Source organism: Schistocerca nitens, chromosome 10, assembly GCF_023898315.1.
Source record: "Schistocerca nitens isolate TAMUIC-IGC-003100 chromosome 10, iqSchNite1.1, whole genome shotgun sequence".
NCBI classification, from domain to species: domain Eukaryota; kingdom Metazoa; phylum Arthropoda; class Insecta; order Orthoptera; family Acrididae; genus Schistocerca; species Schistocerca nitens.
The window spans coordinates 174,936,533-174,949,890 of NC_064623.1; the positions used below are offsets into that span (position 1 = coordinate 174,936,533).

The 13,358-nt window shown below is 45.0% G+C and overlaps 1 protein-coding gene across 2 annotated transcripts in view; it reads left to right on the plus strand.

Annotated features, from left to right (window-relative positions):
- The first annotated feature begins 438 nt into the window (after positions 1–438).
- The window catches only part of LOC126210391 (dihydropyrimidinase-like), an 89,469-nt gene continuing 76,549 nt past the window's right edge, over positions 439–13,358 (plus strand). Inside the window, exons 1-3 of one of the 2 annotated variants that reach the window (XM_049939620.1) lie at positions 439–556; positions 8,673–8,767; positions 8,848–8,921. In XM_049939620.1, the coding sequence (XP_049795577.1) occupies positions 551–556; positions 8,673–8,767; positions 8,848–8,921 (175 nt within the window). In that variant the 5' untranslated portion in view covers positions 439–550. The remainder of the gene's footprint in view (positions 557–8,672; positions 8,768–8,847; positions 8,922–13,358) is intronic. The other variant, XM_049939621.1, reaches the window with a different exon arrangement.

Below are 13,358 nucleotides of genomic sequence, written 5' to 3' on the forward strand. Positions count from 1 at the left end.
TATAGAGGCAGATAAATCCGGCCCAAGGATTTTCTAACAGTTTCATCATTGTACCATTCCTCCGACAGAAAATAATCTATTGATTTCTGAATGTCATCTCGGAAAAGATACGATGAATACGGCAATGTCATTGTCACCGCCACTTTTTCGGCGCTTGTTTCAGTTCGGTCCTTTAGCGCCAGATATGGCTCGTTGAAGCACTGACAGTTAATCTAGAAAGGTTATCGAAGTAGTTCGTTTACGCTACAGAGGGTGCGATAGCATTACCGCACGGAGATAACCCCAGACTGACGAGGCATTTTTTGCTCATCAACTTTTAAATGCTGATAATGAAATAAGAAAGTAGTATTTTTTTGTCCGCGTGTGCAGATGTGAACTTTCCGCTAATGATGTCTCTTATTCGTTCGATTGGGCTGTTGTAGCTCCGCCCCTAGGCATGAGGCGGAGGGAAATTCACGCTCGTGAGAATATTTAAATAAAACGCTTCTGTGTCGCTTTGGGCACATATCGGTTTTTACTGTGATCGGTTCTGAACGTCCTGCACTTCATAATGGAGGTAAGAAACCTGTTTCTATTATCACTTCACTAAGAACAATAATTCATGTTTATTTTCAAAAAATGGGATGGCTCAGTGCCGTATGTGCTGTAACGCAATTGAACCCATAAAAATACATAATATGCAGCGTCAGTATACAGGCCTCCGATAAAAATGTGGTAACAATGCGAGGAAAGTATGCTTGAAAATAAACGCAAGTACTAGCCAAGTCTCCAGGTTGTGCTGTTGTATTTGACCACGAACGCCACCTGTGTGATATCCTCGATACGTTGTAAAAGTCAACCGGAGTCACAACAGTATTCTGTGTCGTCGCGTGTGCATTACGACGGAGCCAATTCCAAAGTGGGTAAATTGTTTGTCCCCGTACGGTGAGTGATTCCCTAGCCAAGGAAGGCTAAATGTTTAGTGTTTCAAAAAAATGGCTCTGAGCACTATGGGACTTAACTACGGAGGTCATCAGTCCCCTAGAACTTAGAACTACTTAAACCTAACTAACCTAAGGACATCACACACACCCGTGCCCGAGGCAGGATTCGAACCTGCGACCGTAGCAGTCACGCGGTTCCAAACTGAAGCGCTTAGAACCGCACGGCCACACCGGCCGGCGTTTAGTGTTTCAAGAAGCACCGTATGCAAGATTTGTACCGCATAGAAAAAAAAGTGAAAAAATATCACCAGCTAAGTCACAGCGCGAGCGAAAGTATATGTTGAGTGATCCCGACAGACGGTCATTGAAGAGGACTGTGCCGAAAAATAAGAGCAGCTGCAAAAGTGGCGAGCGGTCTAAGGCGTTGCAGTAATGGACTGTGCGGCTGGTCCCGGCGGAGATTAGAGTCCTCCTTCGGGCATGGGTGTGTGTGTTTGTCCTTAGGATAATTTGCGTTAAGTAGTGTGTAAGCTTAGGGACTGATGACCTTAGCAGTTCTCAGAGTACCTGACGTCTCAATACAAAAGTTTTGTCTCAAGTACAGATAGTGTTGAGGATCAGTGGACAAAGTTCAAAACCATCGTACAATATGTGTTAGATGAGTATGTGCCAAGCAAGATCGTATGAGATGGAAAAGAGCCACCTTGGTACAACAACCGAGTTAGAAAACTGCTGCGAAAGCAAAGGGAACTTCACAGCAAACATAAACATAGCCAAAGCCTTGCAGACAAACAAAAATTACGCGAAGTGAAATGTAGTGCGAGAGGGGTTCAATGAATTCGAAAGTAAAGTTCTATGTACTGACTTGGCAGAAAATCCTAAGAAATTTTGGTCTTATGTCCAGACACTCTGTGACCAAAATGGTACTGAAACAGAGGATGACAGACTAAACGCCGAAATACCAAATGTGTTTTTCCAAAGCTGTTTCACAGAGGAACATTGCACTCTAGTTCCTTCTCTAGATTGTTGCACAGATGACAAAATGGTAGATATCGAAATAGACGACAGAGGGACAGAGAAACAATTAAAATCGCTCAAAAGAGGAAAGGCCGCTGGACCTGATGGGATACCAGTTCGATTTTACACAGAGTACGCGAAGGAACTTGCCCCCTTCTTGCAGCGGAGTACCGTAGGTCTCTAGAAGAGCGTAGCGTTCCAAAGGATTGGAAAAGGGCACAGGTCATCCCCGTTTTCGAGAAGGGACGTCGAACAGATGTGCAGAACTATAACCCGATATATAATGAGTATAATGACTTTTCTGGAGACTAGAAATGTACTCTGTAGGAATCAGCATGGGTTTCGAAAAAGACGATCGTGTGAAACCCAGCTCGCGCTATTCGTCCACGAGACTCAGAGGGCCATAGACACGGGTTCCCAGGTAGATGCCGTTCGATACAATTCCCCATAGTCGTTTAATGAACAAAGTAAGAGCATATGGACTATCAGAACAATTGTGTGATTGGATTGAAGAGTTCCTAGACAAAAGAACGCAACATGTCATTCTCAATGGAGAGAAGTCTTCCGAAGTAAGAGTGATTTCAGGTGTGCCGCAGGGGAGTGTCGTAGGACCGTTGCTGTTCACAATATACATAAGTGACCTTGTGGATGACATCGGAAGTTCACTGACGTTTTTTTGCGGATGATGCTGTGGTATATCGAGAGGTTCTAACAATGGATGAATCCTAAGGAAATGCAATCCGAAAACAAAGGAAGTAGGTTACAGTACGCTTGTTCGCCCACTGCTTGAATACTGCTCAGCAGTGTGGGATCAGTACCAGGAAGGGTTGATAGAAGAGATAGAGAAGATCCAACGGAGAGCAGCGCGCTTCGTTACAGGATCATTTAGTAATCGCGAAAGCGTTACGGAGATGATAGATAAACTCCAGTGCAAGACTCTGCACGAGAGACGCTCAGTAGGTCGGTACGGGCTTTTGTTGAAATTTCGAGATCATACCTTCACCGAGGAGTCAAGCAGTATATTGCTCCCTCCTACGTATATCTCGCGAAGAAACGATGAGGATAAAATCAGAGAGATTAGAGCCCACACAGAGGCATACCGACACTCCTTCTTTCCACGAACAATACGAGACTGGAATAGAAGGGAGAACCGATAGAGGTACTCAAGGTACCCTCCGCCACACACCGTCAGGTGTCTTGCGGAGTATGGATGTAGATGTAGATGTAGAAGTCCCATAATATTTCACACACATTTGAACATTTTGCAGAAGTGAATACGGAACTGAACGTCGCATTCACGAACCCTGTCGACACCGAAAGAACACGAAGGAGCTCCCCAAGCAGGGAACTGCAGCGCGAGTTGGAACTCCAAAACCACTCACTCACCAGTGACACAAATTTCCGTAACGTGGTGCCGAAGCCATAAAACCTGCGCTATGGAGCAATGGAAGGAAATCATTTGATCAAAGGAGTCTCTTTCACACTTTTTCCAACTCCTGGCCTACTTTACTTCCCAAGGGGTACTCAACAGAGGAAAGTCCACTGGAGCTGACGGGATACCAATTCGATTCTACACAGAGTACGCGAAAGAACTTGCCCCCCCCCCCCCCTTCTAACAGCCGTGTACCCCAAGTCTCTAGAGGATCGGAAGGTTCCAAATGATTCGAAAAGAACACAGGTAGTCCCAATCTTCAAGAAGGGTCGTCGAGCAGATGCGTAAAACTATAGGCCTATATCTCTGACGTCGATCTCTTGTAAAATTTTAGAACATGTTTTCTGCTCGCGTATCGTGTCGCTTCTGGAAACACAGAATCTTTTCTGTAGGAATCAACATGGATTCCGGAAACAGCGATCGTGTAAGACCCAACTCGCTTTATTTGTTCGTGAGACCCACAAAATATTAGATACTGACTCCCAGGTAGATGCTACTTTCCTTGACTTCCGGAAGGCGTTCGATACAGTTCCGCACTGTCACCTGATAAACAAAGTAAAAGCCTACGGAATATCAGACCAGCTGTGTGGCTGGATTGAAGAGTTTTTAGCAAACAGAACACAGCATGTTGTTCTCAATGGAGAGACGTCTACAGACGTTAAAGTAACCTCTAGCGTGCTACAGGGGAGTGTTATGGGACCATTGCTTTTCACAATATATATAAATGAGCTAGTAGATAGTGTCGGAAGTTCCATGCGGCTTTTCGCGTATGATGCTGTAGTATACAGAGAAGTTGCAGCATTAGAAAATTCCAGCGAAATGCAGGAAGATCTGCAGCGGATAGGCGCTTGGTGCAGGGAGTGGTAACTGACCCTTCACATAGACAAATGTAATGTATTGCGAATACATAGAAAGAAGGATCCTGTATTGTATGATTATATGATAGCGGAACAAACACTGGTAGCAGTTACTTCTGTAAAATATCTGGGAGTACGCGTGCGGAACGATTTGAAGTGGAATGATCATATAAAATTAATTGTTGGTAAGGCGGGTACCAGGTTGAGATTGATTGGGATAGAAAATGTAGTCGATCAACAAAGGAGGTGGTTTACAAAACACTCGTTCGACCTATACTTGAGTATTGCTCAATAGTGTGGGATCCGTACCAGGTCGGGTTGACGGAGGAGACAGAGAAGATCCAAAGAAGAGCGGCGCGTTTCGTCACAGGGTTATTTGGTAAGCGTGATAGCGTTACGGAGATGTTTAGCAAACTCAAGTGGCAGAGTCTTCAAGAGAGGCGCTCTGCATCGCGGTGTAGCTTGCTGTCCAGGTTTCGAGAGGGTGCGTTTCTGGCTGAGGTATCGAATATATTGCTTCCCCCTATTTATACCTCCCGAGGAGATGGCGAATGTAAAATTAAAGAGATTCGAGCGCGCACGGAGGCTTTCCGGCAGTCGTTCTTCGAGCGAACCATACGCGAGTGGAACAGGAAAGGGAGGTAATGAATGTGGCACGTAAAGTGCCCTCCACCACACACCGTTGGGTGGCTTGCGGAGTATACATGTAGATGTAGATGTAGGTGATGGTTTGGTCAGTCATCTCCTGGTTATTCTGCTAGGTCGCATTACCGACGAGAATTATGCGACCATTTTGGTTCATTCCATCTATGCCTCAACACATTGTTTCTTCTTCAGTTGTGATGCCATGCCTTGTTCACGCAGCTCACATAGTCCAGGACTGGCTTTGTGGGCACCAGGAAGTATTGGCGCGTCTCCCCTGGCCACTCAGTGTTACCGAGACTTGGGAGAGATAGATACGTGATCGGTATCTACATCGATCATCGTTAGCAGAACTTGCCACTATATTGCAGAAAGAATGTTTATAGAATGAAATTTTCACTCTACAGCGGAGTGTGCGCTCATATGAAACTTACTGGGAGATTATAACTGTGTGCCGGACCGAGACTCGAACTCGGAACCTTTGCCTTTCGCGGGCAAGTGCTCTACCGACTGAGCTACCCAAGCACGACTCACGCCCCGTCCTCAGATCTTCATTTCCGCCAGTACCTTGTCTCCTACCTTCCAAACTTCACAGAAGGTTCGCAGGAGAGCTTCTGTGAAGTTTGGAAGGTAGGAGACGAGGTACTGCCAGAGGTAAAGCTGTGAGTACGGGGCGTGAGTCGTGCACGAGTAGCTCAGTTGGTAGAGCACTTGCCCGCGAAAGGCAAAGGTCCTGAGTTCGAGTCTCGGTCCGACACACAGTTTTAATCTGCCAGAAAGTTTCATATCAGCGCACACTCCGCTGCAGAGTGAAAATCTCATTCTGGAAATATCCCCCAGGCTGTGGCTAAGCCATGTCGCCGCAATATCCTTTCTTTCAGGAGTGCTAATTCTGCAAGGTTCGCAGGAGAGCTTCTATAAAGTTTGGAAGGTAGGAGACGAGGTAATGGCAGAAGTAAAGCTGTGAGGAGCTGGCGTGAGTCGTGCTTGGGTAGCCCAGATGATAGAGCACTTGCCCGCAGAAGGCAAAGGTCCCGAATTCGAGTCTCGGTCCGGCACACAGTTTTAATTTGCCAGGAAGTTTCACATCAGCGCACACTCCGCTGCAGAGTGAAAATCTCATTCTGGAAACATCCCAAGGCTGTGGCTAAGCCATGTCTCCGCAATATCCTTTCTTTCAGGAGTGCTAGTTCTGCAAGGTTCGCAGGAGAGCTTCTGTTGGAAGGTAGGAGACGAGATACTGGCAGAAGTAAAGCTGTGAGTACCGGGCGTGAGTCGTGCTTGGGTAGCTCAGTGGTAGAGCACTTGCCCGCGAAAGGCAAAGGTCCCGAATTCGAGTCTCGGTCCGGCACACAGTTTTAATCTGCCAGGAAGTTTCAGAAAGAATGTTATTAATTTTCCCTTTAAAATCACACTGGAACTGTATCCACCCCTTTCCTTTCCCTTTAAAATCACACAGGAACAGTATCCACCCCTTCGGAGACGACTGAAAGCTGTTTTGAACACCAACAATTTCCCGGCACCCTGTTTGTGGCAATACCATTTTTTTTTTCACGCCTTGTATTAGTTTCCTTTCTGCTGTAACATTAAAGTGCTTGAAGTATTTATACTGTGCGTGTGCTTTAGCAATATGTGTTACTTTCATGTGAGAAGCTAGTGCAAAACAGCAAGATGATGCACACTGAAGCGCCAAAGAAACTGGTATAGCATCCGCATTCAAATTCAGAAGATATGTAAGCAAGCAGAATGCGGCGCTGTGTTCGGCAACGCCCATACAGGACAAGAAGAGTCTGGCTCAGTTGTTAGTGCGGTTACTGCTGCTACAATGGCAAGTTATCAAGATTTAAGTGCGTGGTGTTGTAGTCGACCCACGAGCCAAGGGACACAGCATCTCCGAGGTAGCGATGAAGTGGGGATTTTCCCGTACGACCGTTTCACGAGTGTCCGTCAATATCAGGAATCAGGTAAAACATGACATCTCCGACATTGCTGCGGCCGAAAAAATATCCTGCAGTAACGGGACAGACAGCTGAAGAGAATCGATCAGCGTGACAGAAGTGCAGCCCTTCCGCAGATTATGGCAGATTTCAGTCCTGGGATGTCAACGCGCCAACCATACATCGAAACATCATCGATATCTGCTTTGGGAGGCGAAGGCCTACCCGTCTACCCTTGACGATTGCACGACACAAAGCTTTACGCCTCGCTTGGGTCCGTCGACACCGACACTGAACTGTTGATGACTGGAAACATGTTGCCTGATTGGACGAGTCTCGTTTCAAATTGTATCGAGTGGATGGACGTGTATATTTACGGAGACAGCCTCATGAATCCATGGATCCTGCATGTCTGCAATTGACTGGTCAAGCTGGTGAAGGCTCTGTAATGGTGTGGGCATGTGCAGTTGGAGTGATATGGGACCCCTGATACACCTAGATACGACTGTGACAGATGACACTGTAAGTAGGCTGTTTAGGTTTTTGTGTTGGTTACGCCACGTAGGGCTCTGTATGAAAATCACTGACTGTGCTGTGTGCAGTATGTGGCTGGTTGGCATTGTTGGAATAGTTGCTATTGTAGTGTTGGGCAGTTGGATGTGAACAGCGCGTAGCGTTGCGCAGTTGGAGGTGAGCCGCCAGCAGTGGTGGATGTGGAGAGAGAAATGGTAGAATTTTGAGAGCGGACGATCTGGACGTGTGTCCATCAGAAAGAGTAAATTTGTAATGTTGGATATCATGAACTGATATATATATATATATATATGATGACTTTGGAACATTATTAAGGTAAATACATTGTTTGTTCTCTATCAAAATCTTCCATTTGCTGACTATGCCTATCAGTAGTTAGTGCCTTCAGTAGTTAGAATCCTTTATTTAGCTGGCAGTATTGGCGCTCGCTGTATTGCTGTAGTTCGAGTAACGAAGAGTTTTGTGAGGTAAGTGATTCATGAAAGGTATACGTTATTGTCAGTCAGGGCCATTATTTTGTAGGGATTTTTGAAAGTCAGATTGCGTTGCGCTAAAAATATTGTGTGTCAGTTTAGTGTTGATCAGAGTAGGTAAAGAGCGAAATGTCTGAGTACATTCAGTACTGCACAGCTGCTTGAAAATCAAATAATGTAAGAGGTTTATCAGCACAGTCATTCATAAATTTTTCTAAGGGGACGTTTCAACAGGTACTTAAGCATCCTGTCACCTGCATCCATTCATGTCCATTGTGCATTTGAACGGTCTTGTGCAATTGTAACAGAACAATGCGACACCCCACAAGTCCAGAATTGCTACAAACTGGCTCCAGGAACACTCTTCTGAGTTTGAACACTTCCGCTGCCCACCACATTCCCCAAACATGAACATTATTGACCAAATTTGGGATGCCTTGCAACGTGCTGTTCTGAAGAGGTCCACCTCCTCGTAGTCTTGCGCATTTGTGGACAGCCCTGCAGGATTCATGGTGCCAATTCCCTCCAGCACTACTTCAGATATTAGTCGAGTCCATGCCAGGTCGTGTTGCGGCACTTTTACGTGCTCGCGGGGGCCCTACACGATGTTAGTGAAGTTTACCAGTTACTTTGGCTCTTCACTGTATGTGTATTACAGAACCATGTGACTGTTAACCTTTTCATCTGCTGAGACACCTTGATAGTGAGGCATTAGCTACAGAATCTCTACGATCCAACCAGAAGTCTCATTACGGCATGTAATTGATACGTATCAAGAAAGCCCATTTTCAAGTTGTCAGGAAGTGGTTTGTTAGACTGATAATAAAGTTAATTGCACTCTTTCTCTTTCTTTGCAGAATTCCCAGAACAGGATACTTATCAAACATGGGAAGATTGTCAATGTGGATTCTGTGATAGATGGAGATGTTTACATTGAAGCTGGAGTAATAAAGTGAGTTTCGTCAATCTGAAGTGCACTATCTTAGTACTGTCAAAAAGTCTCCATCGAAGTTCACAGTTTGTTTTCCGCAGGCAAGTTGGCAGCAATCTGACCGTTCCTGGTGGTACGAGAACAATTGATGCTCGTGGAAAGTATGTGATACCTGGTAAGTAGCAAAACACTTAGCCCTTCCTTGCTAAGAATCAGGAATTTTTACTTCATGGCCATGGCTACTTTTCTGATGACTAATATTTAGTTTTTCATTAACCGTTCTGTAGCTTGATTGGAAAAGGAGCAATCTCAGATTTTGCTTTAATAAGGTGAAATACAGCATGAAGCTATTGTGTGGTTGGGTGTCTTAAGTGACTGAGATGCTTCGAGTGCAGAATTATTGGCTTGAATCATGTTCATTCATAGTCTGCGTGTTCCGGCTCTGCATAGCCGAAAGCGCACATTCTGATGTCGTCAGTAACCACAGAGCTTGACAGTATTTTTAAAACACTTAAAAGAATTCTAAAATTTCAGTTGTAAATGAAAGCCGGCCGCTAGTGGCCGAGAGGTTCTGGCGCTACAGTCTGGAACCGCGCGACCGCTACGGTCGCAGGTTCGAATCCTGCCTCGGGCATGGATGTGTGTGTTGTCCTTAGGTTAGTTAGGTTTAAGTAGTTCTAAGTTCTAGGGGACTTATGACCTCAGCAGTTGAGTCCCATAGTGCTCAGAGCCATTTGAACCATTTTTGTAAATGAAACTGTCGTTTCATTTTATGAAACCCAATCGGATTGGAAATTTTCTCCGCTCAGGGACCGGCTGTTTCTGTCGTCTTGGTCATCCTCATTTCATCCCCATCGACGCGCAAGTCGCCGAAGGGGCGTCACCTCAAAAGTCGAGCACCAGACGATGAGGTCTCCCCCCACACGACATTTACAACTGAAATTTTAGCTCTATCGGTTCTCCCCTCTATTCCAGTCTCGTATTGTTGGTGGAAACAAAGATTGTCGGTATGCCTCTCTGTGGGCTCTAATCTCTCTTACTTTATCCTCATGGTGTCTTCGCGAGACATACATAGGAGGGAGCAATATACTGCTTGACTCCTCGGTGAAGGTATGTTCTCGAAAGTTCAACAGAAGCTCGTACCGAACTACTGAGCGTCTCTCCCGCAGAGTCTTCCATTGGAGTTTATCTACCATCTCCGTAACGCTTTCGCGATTACTAAATGATCCTGTAACGAAGCGCGCTGCTCTCCGTTGGATCTTCTCTCTTTCTTCTATCAACCCTTCCTGGTACTGATCCCACACTGCTGAGCAGTATTCAAGCAGTGGGCGAACAAGCGTACTGTAACCTACTTCCTTTGTTTTCGGATTGCATTTCCTTAGGATTATTCCAATGAATCTGTCTGGCATTTGCTTTACCGACGATCAACTTTATATGATCATTTCATTGTAAATCACTCCTAATGCATACTCCCAGATAATTTATGGAATTAACTGCTTCCAGTTGCTGACCTGCTATATTGTAGCTAAATGATAAGGGAACTTTCTTTCTATGTATTCCCAGCACAGCATCATCCGCAAAAAGCATCAGTAAACTTCCGATGTCATCCACAAGGTCATTTATGTATATCGTGAATAGCAACGGTCCTACGACACTCCCCTGCGGCACACCTGAAATCACTCTTACTTCGGAAGACTTCTCTCCATTGAGAATGACATGCTGCGTTCTGTTACCTAGGAACTGTTCAATCCAATCACACAATCGGTCTGATAGTCCATATGCTCCTACTTTGCTCATTAAACGACTGTGGGGCACTGTATCGAACGCCTTGCGGAAGTCAAGAAATCCTGCATCTATCTGGGAACCAGTGTTTATGGCCCTCTGAGTCTCGTGGACCAATAGGGCTAACTGGGTTTCACACAATCGTCTTTTTCGAAACCCATGCTGATTCCTACACAGTAGATTTCTAGTCTCCAGAAATTTTAAAAATACTGTCCAACTTTATAAGCTCTCCAGACGAAAAAAATTGTGGCCCCTAGGGAAATCATAATCATCTTTTAATACTATATAATTCGGCCCCTGGATTTGTTAACCGCCTGGATTCCGTTAGGAAGCGACACTACAAGCTTGCGCAGATACGTCGCACACAGTTTAAGCCACTCACTGCAGAATCTGACCGAACAATTTCACCAAACTTCGGGGTGATGATGTCAGCGCCTGACCCGTCATTCCAACATGTCCCATAGATTTTCTGTGAGATTCCAGTCAAGTGATTTTGGCGGGCCAATCGAAATGGAAAAAGGTAGGGAAGTGTTCAGAAAACCAATGACACATTCTTTCAGTCCGCTGAACTTTGTTGTTGTCGTGCTTTGTGTGACAGACTCCAAATGTTGATTACATGCAGTTCCCATCGAAATGTTCTCTGACTAGCAGGATGGGATGGACCATCAATCATTGCTTGCAGCAACTCGATTTTGATTCTCAAGTCGTTAAACGCGTCTCCGGACACTCTCGGTCTGTATCTTTTTGCGACCGCAATTCTGAGGTCGTGTTTCGTGACCATGAGTATTACGTCACTGCTTCTACACACGTTGAACAGCCCGCCGCGAAAGACCAACAAATCCCGCAATTTCATACACACTATATCCATATTTGTGCATTGGCAAGCGCTAAAGGAAACCAAAGAGAAATTTCGAACATAAAGTTCAAGGAGAAAAAATAAAAACTTTGAGGTGTGCCGACGTCATTGTAATTCAGTCAGAGACAGCAAAGGATTTGGGAAATTAGTTGAACGGATTAGATAGCATCCTGAAAGGAGGATATAAGATGAGCATCAACAAAACCAAAACGAGGATAGTGGAAAGTAGTCGAATTAAATCAGGGGAAGCTAAGGCAATCAGATCAGGAATGGAGACACTTCAATCAGTAGATGAGTTTTGTTATTAGGAAGCAAAATAACTGATGATGGTCGATGTAGAGAGGATATAAAAGTAGACTGGCAATGGCAACAAAAGCATTTCTGAAAAAGAGAAGTTTGTTAAAATCGAATATAGATTTAAGTTTTAGGAAGTCTTTTCCGAAGGTATTTCAATGGAGTGTAGCCATGTATGGAAGTGAAACATGAACGATAAACAGTTAAGACAAGAAAATAATAGAAGCTTTTTACGTGTGCCGCTACAAACCAATGCCGAAGGTCAGATGGGTAGATCACATTACTAATGAGAAGGTACTGAATAGAATTGGGAAGAAATTTGTGGAACAACCTGACTAGAAGAAGGGATTGGTTGGTAGGACACATTCTCAGGCGTGAAGAAACCACCAGTTTAGTACTGGAGCAATTGTAGACCGTAGAGTGAGACCGACAGATGAATACTGTAAGCAGATTCAGGTTGTAGGTTGCAGTAGTTACTCGGAGACGAAGAGGCTTGCACCTTCTTGCACCTAGTTGCAGGAAAATTCTGCGTCTCCCTGGAGTATCTGTTGCAAGGGAAATGCTCAGTACAGAAGACCTTTATGAATTTCTGATAGTATAAGCACATTCTGGAAAAATATCTCACATTACACTCTCACCGAGCAGTGGGAGAATGTGTAACTGGCCTCATTTTCTTTGGATCAGGACTGACCCCATCGCTACTAACTAGGTGCCACAAGATTATTTTTTCTTGGCCAATGAAGAGGAACTTTGTCAGATTCAGATGAGGCTTGCAGTACGAACACAATGCAGCACTGTTCTCAGGTCACTTGGGCGTCTTCGAAAATCGACAATGTCATCCAGATAGCAAAGTGTCGAAGTGCCAAAGCAGGTTGCCATGGAACGTTCGAAAGTGACTGGACGATTACACAAGCCAAACGACATAACTTAGAATTTGTAGACGCCAACAGATGTTATAATGGCAGTCTTTTCCTGGACTCCATCGTCAACCTCGACTTGCCAGTTTGCTATCTGCATGTCCATAGTTGAAATATATTGTGCTCCTTTCAAGCAGTATAGGGGTTCGTCAATTCTTGGCAACAGGTAGACATCTTTTTTCTTGATTTTGTTCAGTCAAAGGTAGTCGAGGCAGAAACACGATGAGCCATCATTCTTCTTCAGAAAGACCACAGGACCAAGGAAAGAACTAAGGATTTCCTGAAAAATTCTGTGATATTGCTGTGGCCTTGGCTGTTGGCTTCATTGCAGGCACCAAACATACAGCAGTGCATAACAGGTTGCTGTCTTGCCGACCCACCAGCTACACGATTCGGGTGTTCACGAGGAAACAATCTGGTAGCCATGTAAGCATGCCAGGTTGCTTCCCTTTGCAGCGCTTTTGTTGTTGGCAGGAGCTCGCAGTTACAAGACGTGGACCACCTGAAGGTCTTGCCTGTGTCCTTCCGCCAGGAAGCTTTGTATGTCGCTGCCTTTTCGCTCTCCTGCAGCAGTTAACACTAAGGAACACTTCAGGCTTTACCTCGACTACACCAAGTGGTTCCTCAATCAGAATTCACTCATCACAGCTGACTCTGTACTGAGATACACCAGTGTAGTGGCACTACCCAGTCTTTTAGCAAAAGTAGCAAGGAGTACACCCATGTTCAGAAAAAACAAAACAGCTTGAAAAACTAGAGATAG